The following is a 21375-nucleotide window of genomic DNA, read 5'->3' as shown; positions in this document are numbered from 1 at the left end:
GATATGCAGGATATCTGATATGCAACCCCTGTGAAAAGGTCATTCCACTCCCCCAAGGAATTTCAACCCACAGGTTGAGAACCGCTGCCTTAGAGGGTGTTATCAGCAGAGGCAGGATGTTGCATCTGTAAACAAGTCCACCATCACCAGCAAAGGGGAATGTTGTATCAATAGGCAAGGCCACCATCACCATTGTGGTTGAGGGTTGCATCTGTAGACAAGGCTACTATCCCATTGAATAAAAATAGTAAAAAAAGTCATCAAGCTGGGCATAGCACCATGTTCTTTCAATCACAGCACTTGGGAGGCTGAGACAGAAAGCTGACTTGAACCCAGGAGTTCACAGCTAGCCTGGGCAACATAACAGGATGGTGTACCTGCCCCTCCCTACTCCCTTCCTACAGATTCAGTCTAAAGAAGTTAGTTTATCCATCTCCAGGAAATTTTTTGAAACATTTAGTTGATAAACGTTTGGAAAACATCTAAGCCTAAGAAAATTAGTTTTTGTTTTGTTTTGTTTTGTTTTCAGTAAGACTGAAACTTTTGTTTTGAGAGAGTCTACTGTAGCCCAAGCTGGTTCAAACTCCTTGTAGCCAAGGATGACCTTGAATGTCTGATCTTCTTACCTCTCCCTCCAAAGTCCTAGGATCAAAGCTGTGCTCCACCAAGTCCAGCCTAAGGCTGAATGTTTTAAGGTTGAAGATCCTGACTGTCTAAGCCACTGCCATCGCTCTGGTCAAACATGTCCACAGTGCTCTGAAGCTTCTCTGTGCTGACTTCACACAGGCTTCTGTCTGCTGACTCTGTCATAAACACTGCAAAGCCTGCTAACAGGAATTATGACTGTATTGTATGTGTGCACTACTAAATTATAACCACAAGCCTACACATCTCCAAGAAGCCCCGACTGTCAACACCCGGAGTGATTCACTGCTGAATCCCTGTCTTCTCCATCAGTATTCTCCTGCCATTTGTCCATGTCCTTCTCTGTCTGACAAATGGAAGCACACAGAACCCTCATACGGTGGACGGAGAGAACCACCTCCACAGAGTTGTCCTCTGCCATCCACATGTGCTTTGTGGCATGCACATGCCCCCACATACATCATACATACACAATAATAATAAATACCATTTAAAATGAAGGTGATGCCAGGGATGGTGAAATGGCCTTTAATCCCAGCACTTGGGAGGCAGGGACAGACTGGTCTCTGTGAGTTCAAGACCAACCTGGTCTATGTAGGGAGAACCTGTCTCAAAAAACAGTAGATAAATAAGTGAAGGTGTTATGCGCAGAGCTGGCAGAAGGGTGCTGGATTCTGAAGGTGGCAGTTTATTCAGACCCCAAATCCTGAAATTGGATTGCTGTTGACACAGATGCTATGCCTACGTCCCTTATGGCCCTGCCATGGGCGGAATACTGAGGACAGAGGAGCACATGTCTGCTATTGTCAATGCTCTGTCCCCACTCATCACCTTTGGCTGTTTGTCTGGCTCTCTTCCATTCAGGCTTCAGGCCTCAGGCCTGCTCCAGGAAGCCAGGCCAGCCCTGTCCTTTGACCAATGTTTTCCACCGAAGTGAGGGATTCTGGGCTTTTTTTGCAAAGTAGCATAACTCTTTATTTTTTTTAATTTTCATGAAAAAAAAAATATATATATATAATTCAATATTTTTAGAGGGTAGGACTGTAACGCAGTTTGTAGAGTGCTTGTCTAGCATACACGAAGCCTTGGATTGGATTTGGTCCCCAGGGTCACGTACACCTAGTGTCTGACATGAGCCTGGGCTGTATGAGACTCTGTCTTTTTCTATTTGTTTGGTTGTTTTGGATGTTTGTTTATTTTGAGACAGGGTCTCTCTAAATAGCCCTGGCTGTCCTGGAACTCACTATGTAGACCAGGCTAGCCTCGAACTCACAGACAGACATCCACTTGCCTTTGCCACCCAAGTGCTGGGATTGAAGGCATGTGCTACCATGCCCAGGTGAAAACCTGTCTTAAAGAAAATAAAAATTACCAGGTGGTGGTAGCACATGCCTTTAATCCCAGTACTCTGGAGACAGAAGCGGGTGGATTTCTGAGTTCAAGGCCAGCCTGGTCTACAGAGTGAGTTCCATCTGGGACAGCCAGGGCTACACAGAAAAACTGTCTCAAAAAAAAAAAAAAGAACAAAAAAAATTGACATTTTTCTAGTTCCTAAGTGTACAGTTTAGTGGCACTGTGTCCTTTAGCGCCATTATGCAGCCATCCACAACTGCAAGCTCTAGAACTTTTCATCTCCCTGCACTGAAAGTCTGTACTACTTAAATGCCACCTCTTCCGTCTTGACCCCAACCCTAGTAATAAGTCAGCTTTCTGCCTCCATGTATCTGCTCTAGGTTCCTTACGCAGCTGGAGCCATGGTGTCTGTCCTTTTGTGACTGGCTGACTTCACACGCCCTGTGTCCAGGTTCATTGGGGCGACAGCATGTGTCAGAAGCCCCCTTTCAAGGGCCAAGCAGTATTGATATTGGATCATTTATTCCTTGTCATTCAGTTATACCCACCTTTTTGCTCATGTAAAAGGTGCCACTGTGGATGTGGGTGCCCAGATATCTGTCTGAATCCCATTTTTGTTTGGTTGGGTTAGGTGACTTTATTTATTTGTGTACTTACTGATTCAGCAGGGTTGGGGTTTACCCCAGAGCCTCATGCCTTCTAGGCAAGCACTCCTAGCTGAGTGTCTCACAAGTCCCTGGTTCTGTCTTTGGGACATGCACCCAGAAATGGGCTTGCAATTCTGGTTTTGATTTTTTTTTTTCTTGTTAGAATAGCTGTTTTTGCTTGCTGTAGTCAGGCGGCTGCAAATGGGCCCTGGCCTGTCTAGATGGCGCCTCCAGGGGTAGTCAGTGCAATAGTGCTTACTCTCCAGCCAAAGGCCTGGCCCAGGAGGATAGCAAACACTTGCTGAGGGAAGGATATTAGCCAGGGTGATCATTTGTCCATAGATAACCAGAGTGAGTGCAAGGCCTTGGGTTGGAGCCCAGCACTGCAAATCCAACAGCCCAACCAATTCCTTTTAAAATAATTGCTTCAATGTTTTCTGTAGTTCTTGATGACAGGCTCTTGAAAAACTCTTTTGTACAAGCTGACCCATGGTAGACTTGCTATTTGGGCATGGTTCTAGCTCACATTGCTGGAAGCTCTCTGGACTGGGAAAACTTAGACTTTCTGTTAACTGCCTGACAGCTGGGTCTATCTCTTCATGAACTCATGGAGGCAGTATAGATACAGTCCACCGATAAACCCTTAAACTTGTTTACCTGACCTTTTTTAGGCCTGCCAGCTAAAGGGAAATGTATTAATGCTTAAAAGTACACACCTTTAATCCCAGCACTCAGAAGGCAGGGGCAGACAGATCTCTGTGAGTCCGAGGCCAGCCTAGTCTACAGAGTGAGTTCCAGGACAGCCAGGGATACACAGAGAAACCCTGTCTCGAAGGAAAAAAAAAAAAAAAAAGTTTGCCAACAAAGTAGGAAGCCAAAAAGATGCCAAGCTTTCCTTGCCTCTGTGCTGTGGCTGTGAGAGCACAGATAATGTAACTACATAGTAAAACGGCCAGGCATCTCTGAGGGAAAGCAGAAGAAGGAATCTAATTAATCTGCAAACTAATTAATGAGGCCTTCCCCAGTGCAGGCAACTGACAGGCAAAACTGAGAAGCACTAACACAGAAACAGAAGCCAGTACAAATAATGCTTCTCAGGGGTGGGCTAGTTTATTGCCTGCCTTTCTGTTGGTGTGTAGGTGTGTGTGAGCTGTGTACAGGTGCACTCATACATGCCACAGGGTGCATGGAGGTCAGAGGACAACGTCAGGTACATGCCTTTGTCTTTCACTGTTCCAGACAGAATCTCTTGTTCACCACTGCACGTACCAGGCTAGTTTCTGGAGCCCTTCCTGTTTCCACCCCCAGTCTCCCACTGTGAGCACTGGATGACAGATGCTCTCACCCGGCTTTATCTGGGTTCTGGGAGATTTGAACTGAGGTCCTCACACTTGTGTGGCAAGCACATTTACCTACTGAGCCATCTTCCCGGACCTTATTTTGTCTTTTGAGACAGGCTCTCACCATGCCTCCCAAACCACCCTCAAACTCATGATCCTCCTGCCTCAGTCTCCCGAGTGCTAGGACACTCCTTGGGTTTTAAACAATCCATCTCTCGCTGTGAAATGCCTCATCTGTTTCGATCCTTGGCAGGAGTTGGCAGGAGATGAGTACCTGCTGTGTGAGATTTATTCTGTCCCCTGTGTTACAGACAGTATAACAAACTGCGAAACCTCCTGAAGGATGCTCGCCACGACTGTGTTCTCTTTGCTAACGAGTTCCAGCAGCACTGTTACCTCCCCCGGGAAAAGGGGGAGGCCGTGGAGAAGTGGCAGACCAGGTGTGCATCGGGTCACAGCACTCCTCGCTGGGACCTTTTCTGTGTTCTCGTCTCTGCTCTTCGCAATTGCTCTGTACTGTACTAGAACATGGCAGCAGCTGTTCTAGGACTATGGTTAACACTGAAGTGTCAGCATTTCGATGTGTCATCTGAATATATAATTGTTAAAATTGGGATTGAGGAGATGGAGGTACCCAGCCTGAGACTGCCTAGACACACGGGCTGGAATGTCTACCAGTGGTACGGAAGGCTTAACTTTGATGCCTTAAGATAAAACGATGACTTGCTCAATTGAATGTCCTGGGCCAGTCTCACTAAATGGAAACTGTTCTAGAAAATGCAGTGACTTAGTTTAGGTCTGCCCGAAAGTACAGTGTGAAGCAAGCGCTTAGATGGGGGGTGTTTGCAGACGGTGGTTCCCCACAGCAGGAACAGCAATGATGGCAGTGAGATGGGGGCTGTGAGGCTAATGAGGGAAAAGGAGGCTCAGTCAGTCCTGCTGGGACCTTGGAGGGGCCCTGCAGAGTACCTCACAAAGTGGCCCAAATGCAAGAGCCCAGGTATAATTGTGTGGTTACACCTTACATAATTGCCCCCTAAGTGTTAACTCCAAGGTTCCTTGGGGTGGAATGTAACTGCCCACAGCCCTACAGAGAGGAATGCAGACACAAAACCTTCCAAGTTTGTGCGCTTTCCTGGGAATATGCTACAGTCCTGAACCCAGTTCTTCAGACCCAGACTTAAGCTCTCTAGGGGAAGATTCCAGGCATATCATGTGATTTCCATTCAGTCTTATTAGCTTACCAACTTCAGCTGCTTGCAGCTGGCTTTTCTCCTAGCTAGAGACTGTTCCTCATCTTTCATAGTGTTGCTGGTCATTTCCCACGTGCCTTGTAGCTCAGCTTCCAATTAGAAAGTGTTACCAAGTGACCGAGTCTGGAGTTTTTAAACAAAAGCAGGAAGTAAAAATACTTGCTCTGGGGACTGAACATCTAGAAAGAAGAGATGGGAGATGCTTTCTGATTCCTTTTGTCTCCCACAGAGAGCCCAGCCCCCAATTATCTAGAGTAGATACTCAGGAAGTATTTGTTGTGTGAGGAAAGAACAAAAGGATGGATGGATGGATGGATGGATGGATGGATGGATGGATGGATGGATGGGTGGGTGGGTGGGTGGGTGGGTGGGTGGGTGAGTGATTAGCTATATGGACACAGGATGACAGATAGGAACCAGTTGTGGCATTCTGAACAGCAGCTGTGTTTGTGCCTGGGATGCTCACCACCCTTTGCTGTCCCAGGAGCATATACAACTCAGCTGTTTGGTACTATCACCACTGCGGGGACAGGATGCCCATCGTTATGGTGACAGAAGATGAAGAGGCCATTCAGCAGTATGGAAGTGAAACAGAAGGCGTGTTTGTAATTTCTTTCAAGGTATTTCCAGTGCTATACACACACACATTCAGTTCTTTTGTTTTTGGTTTGTTGTTGTTGTTGTTGTTTTGGGTTTTTCGAGATGGAGTTTCTCTAGCTGTCCTAGAACTCACTCTGTAGACCATGCTGGCATGCAACTCAAGAGCTCCTTCTGCCTTTGCCTCCTGAGTGCTGGGATAAAAGGCCTGTGCCACCACTGTCCAGTTCTTAACAGTGTCTATAAAGCCACAGTCTAGATCCTTTGGCAACACAGATAAGAGAAAGTACGCTCCATACCTGTAATCCCAGTACTGGGATGGGATTGCCAGTCCTGAGGCAGGAGGCTCACTGAAGGTTTGAGTCCAGCAGAAGATACAGAGTGAGAGCCTGTCTCATTAAAAAAAAAGCGGGGGGGGGGGGGGGGGGGGGGGGGGGGGGGGGGGGGGAGATAAAATGGAGGTTTTCATATGGTCTGTGTTGATTGCTAGAGAGGTGGCTTAGTTGTTTGGAGCATTTGTTGTTCTCACAGAGGACCTGATTCTGTTCCCGGCACCCACATGGCAATCAACTGTCTGACTCTTCTGACTTCCTCAAGCACCAAGCACGCATGTGGTACACATACATACAGATAAGCAAAACACTCACATGCATAAAATAAATCTTAAAAAAAAAAAAAAAGATGGTCCATAGCATTATTGGTGACCAGGTGGCCTTGACTTTAGAAAATTCAGGCTGACTCCTGAAACTGTAACAGAGAAGTCAAGAGCAACCCGGTTAGCCTCTGCTACCTACCCATAAACTGTTTGTGTTACATGTTGCATGTGTGGCGTGTATTATGGGGTGTGTGTGTGTGTGTGTGTGTGTGTGTGTGTGTGTGTGTGTGTGTGTACTGGAGATTCAACCTAGGGCCTCACCATGCTAAGCACACACTACCACTGACCTATACCTCCAGCCTCTAGATGACAGTGGCAGATTATAGTGGCTGCAAGTTAATACTAAAATAGCTAATGGCCTCTTGTTTTTACCTACAAAATGGTAGTTTTCTTTCCTCCTCATTAGCAATAATGTTCCCGTGTTACTGTGGCAAGTATAAATATGGTACTTAATAGTAATAGAGATAAGTCTATTATGTCCTTCGGTTCTTGCAACAACGTAATGAGGTAGGTCAGTATCCTATCTTACTAGTAAGAAAAATGAAGCAGGAGACGCTGCCCACAGGCAGCTGCTACAAAACAGTAGAGCTGGGATTGGTGTCTAGACTCAGGCGCCAAAGTTTTTGGCCACCATACTGAACTGCCTCCCAGATTATTTTTCTGACTGTCACACACAAAGGCAAACTATTTTTTGTTTTGTTGGTTGGTTAGATTGTTGTTGTTGTTTTTCAAGACAGGGTTTCTCTGTGTAGCCCTGGATGTCCTGGAACTCACTCTGTAGAAGACTGGCCTCGAACTCAGAGATTCACCTGTCTTTGCCTCCCAGGTGCTGGGATTAAAGGCGTGGGCCACCACCGTGGTTGCAAACTATTTTAAAACCAATCTTCCAGCTAGGCAGTAGTGGCACACGCCTTCAATCCCAGCATTCAGGAGTCAGAGGCAGGCAGATCTCTATGAGTTCGAGGCCAGCCTGGTCTACAGAGTGAGTCCCAGGACAGCCAGGCCTACACAGAGAAACCCTGTCTCAAAAAACAAACAAAAAACCCAGAAAAAAATCTTCCTCTTTTTTCTTTCTTTCGCCTCTGTCTCTGTCTGTCTGTCTGTCTGTCTGTCTGTCTGTCTCTCTCTCTCTCTCTCTCTCTCTTGTGTGTGTGTATTAGTATTGGGGGTTGAAAATATATATATGGAGAGAGAATACATTATATATGTATATATAAAAATCTGCTCCACCTCCAAGGCCTCATATATGCCAGATAGACCTCAGACTTCCTGGATAGGTAAGGATGACCTGAACTTCTGATCTTTCCATGGAAAGTGAAGACTTTCAAGTGCTAGGATTACAGGTGTGCTCCACAACTCAGTTTATGTGGTACTAGAGATCAAACCCAGGGCATCACACATTCTAGGCAAGAATTCTACCAACTGCCACATCCCTAGCCCCTTAAAGCCAGTCTTGTATGTCAGCAACCCCTCCCTTTTCCCATTGGAATTGTGCATGCGGAAGAGTAGGGCCACTGGAAGTTGAGATGTGGCGTTATTTATATGAGGCTATCAGGTCACAGTCATGTCGTTTTATCAGTGTCAGTTGCTTCAGGCTGTCATAGCAACACCTCCTTTCTATCTCTTAAGTACCTTTTGAGAGATCGGGCTGACTGTTCATCTCTCCATAGCTCGCCTGTCTGTCCAGTTGGCCAATCAAATCTCCTGAATGATTGCATTTTCTGATGCAAAAACCCAGATGCAGCCTCCAGTATCCCTGTCAGTTTATAGAACGCCCAGCTTCAATTTTGAATTGTAGATTCCATAAGGGTTCCCATGTGCATGTATTGCTAAAGATTTGCCAATAGAATTTTCTTGACTGTGCTATAAAAATGTGTTCAGGAGTGCCGGAGAATTCCAGGGGCGCCAGATATTAATGGCGGTGTCACTTGCTTTTTCTGTTGCAATACATCATGTCTTGTTCCTGCAGAGGACAGTTGACTAAAATTACATTTTTCTCCTTTTTTGAGAATTACTTTTCTTTGTAGTCCAGTAGTATAGGACAGTTTTATTTTGTAGAGCAGCTCTTGAGCAAACTGTGTGACCAAGGCCCATGGAGGTGAGTGATGGCAGGAAGAGAGAGACTGTCAAGTTCAAGTGAGAGGCAACCACAGAATTTTCTTCGGGGACTTGACGTTAGATGCAGAGAACCAAGATGATAAATTCTTCATGAAGAGGTTGTTTCCTGACAAAAAGTGGTGTTGAGTGACACATGAACAGAGTTGCCATGCTGACATTGATGTGTTGACTGACACACATGAACAGAGTTGCCATGCTGACATTGATGTGTTGACTGACACACATGAACAGAGTTGCCATGCTGACGTTGGTGTGTTGAGTGACACACACATGAACAGAGTTGCCATGCTGACATTGATGTGTTGACTGACACACATAAACAGAGTTGCCATGCTGACATTGATGTGTTGAGTGACACATGAACAGAGTCGCCATGCTGACATTGGTGTGTTGAGTGACACACACATGAACAGAGTTGCCATGCTGACATTGATGTGTTGACTGACACACATGAACAGAGTTGCCATGCTGACATTGATGTGTTGACTGACACACATGAACAGAATTGTCATGCTGACGTTGGTGTGTTGAGTGACACACGAACAGAGTTGCCATGCTGACGTTGGTGTGTTGAGTGACACACGAACAGAGTCGCAGTGCTGACATTGGTGTGTTGAGTGACACACACATGAACAGAGTTGCCATGCTAATGTTGGTGTGTTGAGTGACACGTGAACAGAGTCGCCATGCTGACGTTGGTATGTTGAGTGACACACACATGAACAGTTGCCATGCTGACGTTGGTGTGTTGAGTGACACACGAACAGACTCACCGTGCTGATGTTGGTGTATTGAGTGACACATGAACAGACTCACCGTGCTGACGTTGGTGTGTTGAGTGACACACACATGAACAGTTGCCATGCTGATATTGGTGTGTTGAGTGACACGCACATGAACAAGGTTGCCACGCTGACATTGGTGTGGACAGAACTTTTGAGAGGAAGAAGGGAAGAAAGGAAGTTGTCCAAACAGGATTGAAATTAACAAGAGAGATGCTGGCTTCCACATAAAGATGTTCTCTTTCCTTTGTAATGTGAGAAAAGGGAATGTATCTTAGCCTTAAAATGAGTTGAAATCACATGTAAGAAGGTAAGAATACATAATAGAAGATTTTCCTCTCTGTTCTTTGTAGAACATCATGTTCAGAAGTGAGATACATAGAAAAACAAATTGGTTGGTGTGTGTGTGTGTGTGTGTGTGTGTGTGTGTGTGTGTGTGTGTGTATGGGTGTGTGGGTGTGGGGGTGTGGGTGTTCACTATATGTGCAGGTGCACACATGGAAACCAGAGGAGGATACTGGATGTCTTACTTTATTACTCTCTCTCTCTACCTTATTCCCTTGAGAATTTCTTTACTGACCCTGAAAGTAGATCATTGACCAGCAAGCCCCAGCAATCCTCCTGTCTGAGTCCTCACCCCCTCAACACAGGGTTACAGGCATATCTGAAGACAAGCCACACTTTTTATGTGGGTGCTGGGGCTTCACGCAAATGTTCTTACTCACGTAGCCCTCTGGTTTTGTAGTAGTGCTGGAGTGGAGAATCGGTATCCAGACATGTTTCTCTGTGCCTTTACCAAATGCAGAATTACTTGGACAACTTCTGGCCGGATTTAAAGGCTGCCCATGAGCTCTGTGACTCCATCCTGCAGTCTCGCCGGGAAAGGGAGAGTGAAAGTCAGGAAACCCATGGGAAGGAATACCCAGAACACCTTCCCCTGGAAGTGCTGGAGGCAGGCATCAAGTCTGGACGCTACATCCAGGTGAGGGCGGCAGTGAAGGGTAGGTGTCAGTAACAGGCAGCGTGGTTTTGTTTCTCTTCTCAGCTTGCCTTCCACTCCAGGGCTCTGAGTTCAAAGCCTGTCCACAGGATGGGCTCAAGTAAGCAGAGCTGCCCAGTTCAGGGCCATTTGGGAGCCATTTTTCCATAGTCCTTAACTGTCTAGTTCCAAGTTGCCCAAGTGTCACACAAGTATAGGGGTAGCCCTCTGCCACTGGGAAAAAAATACATTTTTATATGAGGGCGTAGAGGTGGCTGGACCATCATCACATCTGTGATTCCCCAGAACCCAGAACCCAGGGGCTGTCAGGGTTTGGAGAAGGACTTGGATACAGTAAGTAACTCCTCAGCCTTAATCATTTTACCCACATTCATTTCCTGTTTTCCCATCAGCTGTGTGCAGTCTTGTGTGCCCACCACAGTCAAGATTCAAAACTACTCTGCTGAGGATTTTGTATCCCCCGCCCCCTCCCCGGGCCACGGTTTCTCTGTATAACAGTCCTGGCTGTTCTAGAACTCTCTTTGTAGACCAGGCTGGCCTTGAACTCATAGAGATCCACCTACCTTTGGGATTAAAGGTTTGTGCCACCACGGCCGAGCATGGATTTTGCATTTGTAACAAACAAATCAGAAGTCTCTCGTGGTGGCCAAAGCTTGAGTGTGCCATGCTGAAGTTCCTGCCGTAGTGTATGTAACGAGCGTGCCCTGCCCTTGGTGCAGCTGCAGAGTAGTTCAAGCTAGCAGCATGTTCTCTCAAGAAAGGAAATTGCCAGGTGGTTGGTGGCTCATGCCTTTAATCCCAGCACTCGGGAGGCAGAGGCAGGTGGATCTCTGTGAGTTCGAGGCCAGCCTGGGCTGAGTGAGTTCCAGGAAAGGCGCAAAGCTACACAGAGAAACCCTGTCTCGAAAAACCAAAAAAAAAGAAAGAAAGAAAGAAAGAAAGAAAGAAAAGAAAGGAGACTGTCATGGTGAAGACAGGGATCACAGTCTGCTAAGAATGTGGAGATATTTTCATAACCTTTTAAAAACTGGGTCAAGAAAGAACTTAATTCACACCGATTTTTGCTTGTGATTTTAGGGAATTCTGAACGTCAACAAACACAGAGCTCAGATAGAAGCCTTTGTTCGCCTACAAGGAGCCAGCAGTAAAGACTCAGGTTCGGTACCAACCACATACATTTCCATACTGCTTTTTGAATTCTGACATTATATGGTGAAGAAAGCAAGCTGAATTGTCATGCCGCCCTGGGTACACTGGTATTTGTGGATTTTAGGGGGTTTCCCCAGGTTTATTTTGTCTACAAATTGGGGGGAGTTAGTTCTAGGAATTGAACCTAGGACTTTGCTTATGCTATTTGTCTATAATTTCTGACTTTTTTTGTAATTCTTTAAAGAAAAAATTAAGCTGGGAATGATGGCGCACGCCTTTAATCCCAGCACCTGGAAGGCAGAGGCAGGCTCTCAGGGAGTTTAAGGCTAGCCTGGTCTACAAACAGAGTTCCAGGGCAGCCGGGGCTACAGGGAGAGACCCTATCTCAAAAAATTAAACAGATTAAGGTAACTTAATGAGCATGTGATACTATGCATATCCACGGATACAGGGGACACAGCCGTCCCCCCAGACATTCCAGAGCCTCTGTTTTACACGTGGTTGTCACCCACTATAGTCAGGATCTTACTGTGCTGTGGATTTTAGAGTATCCCTCCCAGGCAGCTGGCGCCCTCGTCTCTGGTTTCTTCCAGTACGCTTAAACTGCCACACAGGGGAAGGAGGCAGCCTCTCTAAGGCCCCACTGCTAACCAGTGCAGCTAAGCTTGCAGCCCGGCCTGTGATGTAAGCATTCCTCTCTTCTGCCTCTGGGTGCTCTCCTGTGATCACATTTCAGGCAGACTGGGGGAAAGAAAGAATGAAATTTCGAAAACTAAAAGGAAGAAGAAAGCTTGACGGTGAAAATGGGTGGCTGGGTTGAAGGAGGCCGAGTAAGAGCGGCTCCCAGGGCTTTTGTTCACCAGCCCCTCTTCAGGTTTGCGTCCCGGTGTGTGGTTTATCTGCGTGCTGACCGCTCCTTTGGCCACGCAGGGCCCTGAAAGAACTGAGCAGAATTCCAGTGTTGGCTCACAGTGACATGCAGGAGAGCAATGCCTACTTTGAGAGGCGATGGGAGAGGGAAGGACTCAAACCGAATAGCAGGGAGGGAGAAGAGTGGTCATTCCGTACTATGTCCCCGTGTGAGGCTGCCAGCAAAGAAACTGACGAAGGGGGCCTTGTATAGCACATTATCCAGAGTGGCATGGGAGTAGTTAGTTTACCCCCAACCTGCAGAACACAAGAAGTTTAAGCCAAGCATGGTGGCACCTCTAACCCCAGAGCTCAGTGGACTGAGGCAGAAGGGTCACAAGTCTGAGGCCAACCTGATCTACACAGAAAAAAAGAGAAGAAAGAAGCTGTTTAACTCCCCTTTGAAGGAAGAAATTTGTTTTGGAGTGCGTGTGTGCGTGCATGCGTGTATGTGTGTGTTCGTTCTAAAGGAACATAACTGAAAGAGCAGATGTATATATTATTAGATTGGCTTACACACATGGTCCAGGTAATCCAACAATATCTGACTCACACTGGAGAGCCTGAGAACCCAGTCGCTGCTCCCTTCATGAGCTCCATCCATGTCTCAGCAGTCCTGACCTGAGAACCCAGTCACTGCTCCATTCATGAGCTGATTGTCTCAGCAGTCCTGACCTGAGAACCCAGTCGCTGCTCCATCCATGAGCTGATTGTCTCAGCAGTCCTGTCCTGGCACTGGAGGCTGGAGGATTCCTGGAGAACTGATGGTCTTCTGTCTACACTGGAAGCCTGAATAAGTTAGTTCTGATACCAGTGAGAGATGCTGCAACAACAGGACAGCTGGACTTGCCATCCTGGGTGAAGGCAGCAGGCAAAAGCAAATCCGTGTCCTTTTATCTGGGCTCCCACCAGAAAGTGCCACCCACATGTAAGATGGGTCTTCCTGCTTCAAATAATCTGATCAAGGAAATCCCTCACAGGACTCTCCCACTGCTTATGTTTTAGTTGATTTCAGAAGCAGTCAAGTTGACAACCAAGGTTGAGAGAGAGAGAGAGACAGAGAGAGAGAAAGAGCATGGGTACACAGGTGCACTTACCATTATATGCACTTCTGGAGGCCAGGGTTTGATGTTAAGTGTCTCCCTGTGTAGTTCTCTACTTCTATTTGTTTGGAGTGTGTGTGTGTGTGTGTGTGTGTGTGTGTGCGCGCACGCGTGTGCACACACAACTGGCTTTATGTGAGTGCTGGGGTTCTGAACTCAGATTGTCATGCTTACAAGGCAGGCTGAGCCATCTTTCCAGCCTCCTCCACCTTAATTTTGAGACAGGATCTCTCACTGAATGTGAAGCTTGCTCCTCTGGCTAGACAGACTGGCCAGTGGGCTCCCAAGCTCCTCCTGACTCCAGCCCACTAAGTGCATGGGTTGCAGATATGCACCACTGCGCCTGGCTTTTTATGTGGTTGCCGGAGATCCAATTCAGATCCTCATGCTTGTGTGGCGAGCGCTCCACCCTCTGAGCCGTCTCTCCAGCCCCAGCAGTGTGCTGATTGGACCTGAGGCACAGGCCGTCTGAAATGGCTCCTGGTGTGGCAGCCGTTGACTCGGCTTCTCTGTGCTGCACACACAGGCTTGCTCAGTGACATCCTCATCCATGGTACGAAGGCTCGGAACCGCTCCATCCATGGAGATGTGGTGGTGGTGGAGCTGCTCCCCAAAAACGAGTGGAAAGGAAGAACTGCTGCCCTGTGTGAGAACGACAGTGAAGACAAGGCCTCAGGCGAGTCCCCAAGCGAGCCCATGCCCACAGGTGAGCCACCGGGAAGCACGATCCTGCCCGGAGTTTGTTTGTTTAATGGAAATTGTATGTGTTCATTGGGTGTACTGTGATGTTTTGATAGAGGTAGACGTTGTTGAATGGCTTAATCCAGCTAATTAACATATGTATCACCTCACATATCATGTTTTTAAAAAGTAATCTTTTATTTATGTGTAGGAGCACTTTGCCGGTGCATGTATGTCTGTGATTATCTGGTGCCCACTGAGGCTAGAATAGGTATTGGATGCCCTGGAATTGGGATTATAAATGGTTGTGAGCCACCATGTGGGTGCTGGGAATTAAACCCAGGTCCTCTGTAAGAGCAGCCAGTGCTCTTAACCACTGAGCATTCTCTCCAGCCTCTAAAAATGATCTTTTCATGTATATGATGTGCCTGTGTGTTCATGATCATGAGTGCTGGTACGCATGCTATGGCATGCATGTAGAAGTCAGAGAACAGCCTCTAATGTTCTGCTTCTGCCTGTTGAAGAAGGCTACCTGGCCTTACATGAGTTCTGGGGATTCGAACTCAGGTCCTCATACTTGTGTGGCAGTGCTTTTATTCACCAAGCTCTCTCTCTAGCCACCTCATCCTCCTTGTGTATGTGTGATGAGAACAACTTGCAGTCTGCTCCTCTAGTGATTTGTAAGACTACAAAGCATTGCTGTTAGGAAAATAACATGTGGTCTCCACATCATCAGCTTCCCCTCTCTGCGATCTATTTCATTGTCATTGTTGGTTTTAATGGTGGGGATTGAACCTAGGACCTCAGACATGCTGAACATGCGCTCCACCCCTTATCCACCCTCAGTTCCTCCACAGGTTGATTTACTTGTTTTGCTTATTTCTGTTTGTTGGTTTTGTTGTTGTTGTTTTGTTTTTCAAGACAGGGTTTCTCTTGTTTGGATGACCTAGAGCTTGCTCTGTAGACCAGGCTGGCCTGGAACTCAGAGATCCACCTGCCTCTGCCTCCCGAGTGCTGGAATGAAAGGCGTGCGCCACCATCGCCCGGCTGGTTTTGCTTCTTTTGAGACGGGGTCTCATGTAGCCCAGGCTGGCCTCAAACTCACTGTTCAAGGATGACCTTGATCCTCCTGTCTCCACCTCCACAGCACTAGGATTATAAGTATACAGCACCGTACCTGGCCCCTCTGCAGGTTTATTTTAACTTCTTCAGTACCTGAAGAAACAAAAAGCCCTTCTGGGCATTGTGTGGTTTCCAGCTACCGCCTCTTTTCTCTGCCTCAGTTTGTGATGCTGTTTTCCTCCACATTCTCTCTCCTTGCTTTCTGAAGGGTCTCGCTCACATGCGGTCTGACTCTCCTCTCTACTCCTCTACATCTACTTGTATCCATTTCCACAGGGCCCTCCTGCCCAAATGCGGGTCACTTCCTTGTGCCCGTTGTCATAGCGTGTGAACCACTCATGAGTGTGCTGCTCTGTGGACTCCAGGAGCCCAGGCTCCCTCACCCTGCTGCCCTCCTGGCTGCCCATCTCCGCTTCTCTTCCGGATCTTCTCTTCCTACTGCTTTGTGGGCATGCAGTGCTCTGCTCCGGATTTCCTGTTCCATGCACCTTCTAGACTGTTCAGTCTTTGACCTGTGTCTCCAGCCAGTTTCTTTACCTCCAGTTGCCTTTATGGTGTCTTCCCCTGAATGTCCAGTGGATATCCAGCCTAAAGATGCCTCAGGAGACTCCTGACTTCTGCCCCAGGCCCGCTTTCCCTGCAGCATTCCTCATCTCAGTAAACTGAAAACTCATTCTTACTTGGGCCACCCAAAAGACTACAATTGTCTTAGACTATTTTTTTTTTCCACACATCCACAGATCCTGTCGGCTCTAACTGTGGCATATGGCCTGAATCTAGCGACTCCCCAAGCTTGCACCACACCTCTGTAGGGTCAGGCCTCTCTCAGGTACCCTGTGGCAAGACCATCACATCAACGTCTCAGCACTCTCTCCGTAGCCCTTCAAAAAGGGAGTTGACCGGCAGACGGCTGGGTTAGCAGGTGCATGCAATGAGGAGGAGCTGAGTTCGTTACTGAAACCACACGTTTGTAAAACAGGCATAGTGGCACATGCTTGTAATCACAGCACTGGGGAGGTGGAGACAGGAGGATCCCTGGGACTTCCTGGCCAGCCAGCTTAGCCTAAGGTGGGGCTTCAGGCCAATAAGAGACTTCATCTCAAAAGTTCAGGTTATTAGTTCCCAAAGGAAGACATCTGAACACATACACACACACACACACACACACACACACACACACACACACACACACACACACACACACGAGAAAAATTGTGAAAGAAAAGAAAAAGTACTGGTAGCTACTGTGCTTGTCTTTTCTTGGCTTCAGTGCTGTGAGGTAGACTTAGGATATGTGTTCTTTGCTGTGTCCACTGGACCAAGTGAGTGGAGTGTTGAGAGAACACAGGTGCCCATGGAAGCTCATAGCAGAGGGCAAGGGTTAAAGACAAGTGAAAAGCCAGGCATGGAGGCGCACACCTTCAATCCCAGCATTGGGAGGCAGAGGCAGGTGGATCTGAGTTCGAGGCCAGCCTGGTCTACAGAGTGAGTTCCAGGACAGCCAGGGTTACATAGAGAGACCTTGTCTCAAAAAACAAACAAAAGACAAGTGAGATGTCCCAAAAAAACATTGAACAGAGCTGGGCATGGTGGCACATGCCTTTAACTAGCATTTGAGAAGCAGAGTTCTGATGGGGTTCAAGGCCAGTCTGGTTTCCATAATGAGTTCCAAGATAGCCAGATTTATTCAAAAAAAAAACCAAAGCAAACAGTGAATAAATAAGTCAGTCAGGAGTGAAAACCATTGGCTTTGCCCAAGGTACCAAATCCCGAGGCAGAAGAGAAGATGGGACAGAGTCCAGTGTCATGCTGGGCTCTGCAGAGAAAGGAAGTGCTGATGATGGTTGTTGTTGTTGTTTTGTTTGAGACAGGGTTTCTCTGTATATCGGCCCTGGCTGTCCTGGAACTCACTCTGTAGACCAGACTGTCCTGGAACTCACAGAGATCCTCCTGCCTCCACCTCCCTAGTGCTGGGATTAAAGGTGTGAACTACTACCCCCAGCTGACAATTTTTTAAAGTTATTCTTCTTTTTTAAAAATTCATATTTAGCCAGGTGGTGGTGGTGCACGACTTTAATCCCAGCGCTCAGGAGGCAGAAGCAGGCAGATCTCTGTGAGTTTGAGGACAGCCTGGTCTACAGAGCGAACTTCAGGACAGCTAGGGCTATTACACAGAGAAACTGTCTCAGGGGAGGTAATTCACGTTTAAAGTGCTAGGAAGGCGGGTCTTTAAACTCCTCTGGGCTGTGTGGATGAGCCTGAGAGCGGGAAATGCACCGCTCACTCCCTTGCTCCCGTGCTCTCACATCCCGAGAGACAACTAACCAGTCAGTGCTGTTATGTTCTGTCTTCCTGAAGGTCGAGTAGTGGGCATCCTTCAAAAGAACTGGCGAGATTATGTGGTGACATTTCCATCCAAAGAAGAGGTCCAGTATCAGGGCAAAAATGCTCAGAAGATCCTAGTCACACCCTGGGATTACAGAATCCCCAAAATCCGCATCAGCACTCAGCAAGCAGAGGCCCTCCAGGTAGCTCCTGCGGCACACTGTTCAACCTCTGTTTTTGCTGGCTTTTGAACAGCACCAAGAAGCATTGTTAATTCCTTTGAATAAGAGAAAATAAATTATTGATGGTATCTGGCACTCTGAGATACTGTTTTTAAACATTCTAAATATATAAGAACCATCCTTTAAGTAGTCCATGGTTAATAAATGAAGGCCAGAGAGAAGTTGTCCTAGAAAGAGCTGTGTAGGACAAGCTGAGTGAACATACATTATCCTGCTGTCCAACCCAGAAACTTTCAATACATACAGTTTGCCAACACTAACAAGCTTCCTTCCAGGGAAAGATACAGAAATATGATCCGAGCGTCCTGCAGGGATGATATAGTAGACTTCACGGATCGATTATCTGTGTAGGACTGGAGTGCCAGAGAGAAGGCATGAGCAAGAAGGACAGATACTAACTCTACTTGGTGCAGAGAGTGGAGGCAATTCCTAACTTACTTTGCCTAGTGTTTTCCAGTTTGTAAATGAGACTAAAGTCGAATGTTCCCAGCCCGTTTCTGGTCATTATACCTTTGCCTCTGAAAGCTTTCTGCAGACTCTCAAGCCAGTTAGGACTATTGCTCTTGCCATTTCCAGGGTGTCTGGAGTTTCTGGGCAGTGGAGAGGTCCAGCTTATATGGATATCGTCTTTCCTGCCAAGGAGCATCTTAAGACTAAAAAGAAATTAGAAAGTAATTCCCACACTAGAAATTGAGACTGTTTTATTTATTTATTTATTTATTTATTTGTTTGTTTGTTTGTTTAATTTATTTATTAAGACTTATTTTATTTTTAATCACATGTGTGTGAATGTGTACACATGAATGCAGGTGCCCAACAAGCCAGAAGTGGGTGTCAGGTCTCCTGGCATTGGAGTTATAGGGGATTGTGAGCTGCCTGATGTGGGTGCTAGGGAAAAACCCAGGTCCTCTGATAGAGATGCTTGTAACCACTGAGCCATCTCTCCAGTTCCCAAGACTATTGTTTTAAAACTTAATTAAGACCCTACATTATTGGGTTGTACCCCTTGTGTTTCAAGTGTTAACTAAAATGTGTTAGAATTGGCTTTCTTTAACGGACTAAAATTTCTGTCCCAATTGTTTGAAGGAGAGAGGTAATGCCTCCCTTCAAAGCATTGGCCAAGCATTTGTATACCATCTGGCCATTCAGAAGAGTGGCAAGAAAAACCAGAAAGCAAAAATAAGCTCCTGCGAGCCACTGTTTGCAAACTGGCCTGTCTTTGTCTCTGTACTGTTTATCTGGTTAGTTTGCTGCTTCAAATTGAACCACTTACCTCTAGCTTTGGCTCACACTGTATTTTTTTTTCCCTTTGTATAGGACTTCAGGGTGGTTGTGCGAATTGATTCCTGGGAGACAACATCAGTGTATCCAAATGGACACTTTGTGCGTGTTTTAGGGAGAATCGGTGATCTGGAAGGGGAGATTGCAACCATCCTGGTAGAGAACAGTATTTCTGTTGTCCCCTTCTCCGAAGCCCAGGTCAGATTTCTCTTAGATCTTTGGTCCAGAATACATTTCTCTCTGTTTTGTTGCTGTTTCATCATGGAGAAAGAAAAATCCTGTGTGTGTGTGTGTGTGTGTGTGTGTAAATTTAATTGTGCATGCAATATGGAGGCCAAAGGGCAACATCTAGCATCTTCCTTGATCACTCTCCACCTTATTTTATTTATTTATGTATATATGTATCTGTGTGTGTGTATCCACATGGGTAGCCAGCACAGGATATTAGATCCCCTGGACCTGGCTGTTGTATGCTGACATGGGGGCTGGGACTCAAACTCGGGTCCTCTGGAAAAGCAGCAAATGCTCTTAATTGCTGAGCTATCTCTTCAGCCCTTCCACCTCATTTTTTGAGACAGAATCTCTCACTGAATATGGAACTCACTAAATCAGTGAGGCTGGGGCCGTAAAGCCCCAGAGATCTTCTTGGCTCTACACAAGGCTACAATCTTCAGCACAAGGATTGCAGGTGTGCACTGATGCTCCCAGCTTTTACCTGGGAGCTAGGGACCCAGACTCGGGGCCTCATGTTTGTGTGGTAAGCCCTTTACTCACTGAGCCTTCTCTCCATCCCTGAAAAAACCTTCATACTATGTAACAACCAGCTGTCTAAAGCCACAGCTAATTAGGAACAAAGTCTCACCCTCCCAATTCTGCACTCGGCCAAACTAAGTCAACTCCAAGAACAGACAGAGTTTCCTAAGCCTCACTGCTCTCAAAATTGTCTATTTTCAACTATGCTTAAAATGATATGTCAGGGTCTTATAGTCAGTGCACATCCCCAACCCTCCTCTTCTACTGTCACCTCCTCCTCCTCCACTATCACCTCCTCCTCCTCCACTATCACCTCCTCCTCCTCTATCACCTCCTCCTCCTCCACTGTCACCTCCTCCTCCTCCTCTATCACCTCCTCCACCACTATCACCTCCTCCTCCTCCTCTATCACCTCCTCCTCCACTATCACCTCCTCCTCCACTATCACCTCCTCCTCCTCTATCACCTCCTCCTCCTCCACTGTCACCTCCTCCTCCACTATCACCTCCTCCTCCTCCACTATCACCCCCTCCTCCTCCTCCTCCTCTATCACCTCCTCCTCCACTATCACCTCCTCCTCCACTATCACCTCCTCCTCCTCTATCACCTCCTCCTCCTCCACTATCACCCCCTCCTCCTCCACTATCACCTCCTCCTCCTCCTCCACTATCACCTCCTCCTCCACTATCACCTCCTCCTCCTCCACTATCACCTCCTCCTCCTCCACTATCACCTCCTCCTCCTCCACTATCACCTCCTCCTCCACTATCACCTCCTCCTCCACTATCACCTCCTCCTCCACTATCACCTCCTCCTCCTCCACTATCACCTCCTCCTCCACTATCACCTCCTCCTCCACTATCACCCCCTCCTCCTCCACTATCACCTCCTCCTCCTCCACTATCACCCTCCTCCTCCTCCACTATCACCTCCTCCTCCTCCACTATCACCTCCTCCTCCTCCACTATCACCTCCTCCTCCAGTATCACCTCCTCCTCCTCCACTATCACCTCCTCCTCCTCCACTATCACCTCCTCCTCCACTATCACCTCCTCCTCCACTATCACCTCCTCCTCCACTATCACCTCCTCCTCCACTATCACCTCCTCCTCCACTATCACCTGCCTCCTCCACTATCACCTCCTCCTCCTCCACTATCACCTCCTCCTCCACTATCACCTCCTCCTCCACTATCACCTCCTCCACTATCATCACCTCCTCCTCCACTATCATCACCTCCTCCTCCACTATCACCTCCTCCTCCTCCACTATCACCTCCTCCTCCACTATCACCTCCTCCTCCACTATCACCTCCTCCTCCACTATCACCTCCTCCTCCTCCACTATCACCTCCTCCTCCACTATCATCACCTCCTCCTCCACTATCACCTCCTCCTCCACTATCACCTCCTCCTCCTCC

General features: G+C 47.3%; 1 protein-coding gene across 2 annotated transcripts in view; it reads left to right on the top strand.

Moving 5' to 3' along the window:
• The window catches only part of Dis3l (DIS3 like exosome 3'-5' exoribonuclease), a 42699-nt gene that overhangs the window by 9373 nt on the left and 11951 nt on the right, over window positions 1–21375 (top strand). The window contains exons 3-9 of one of the 2 annotated variants that reach the window (XM_052712004.1): window positions 4297–4425; window positions 5723–5858; window positions 10196–10372; window positions 11468–11546; window positions 14078–14257; window positions 17713–17882; window positions 19239–19400. In XM_052712004.1, coding sequence (XP_052567964.1) covers window positions 4297–4425; window positions 5723–5858; window positions 10196–10372; window positions 11468–11546; window positions 14078–14257; window positions 17713–17882; window positions 19239–19400 — 1033 coding nt within the window. Of the gene's footprint in view, window positions 1–4296; window positions 4426–5722; window positions 5859–10195; window positions 10373–11467; window positions 11547–14077; window positions 14258–17712; window positions 17883–19238; window positions 19401–21375 lie in introns of those variants that run through there. The other variant, XM_052712012.1, reaches the window with a different exon arrangement.

Source organism: Peromyscus californicus, unplaced genomic scaffold, assembly GCF_007827085.1.
Source record: "Peromyscus californicus insignis strain IS unplaced genomic scaffold, ASM782708v3 Scaffold_11__1_contigs__length_118956290, whole genome shotgun sequence".
NCBI classification, from domain to species: domain Eukaryota; kingdom Metazoa; phylum Chordata; class Mammalia; order Rodentia; family Cricetidae; genus Peromyscus; species Peromyscus californicus.
Note: the sequence above shows the minus strand (reverse complement) of the source record. Positions and strands in the feature narration are given on the sequence as shown.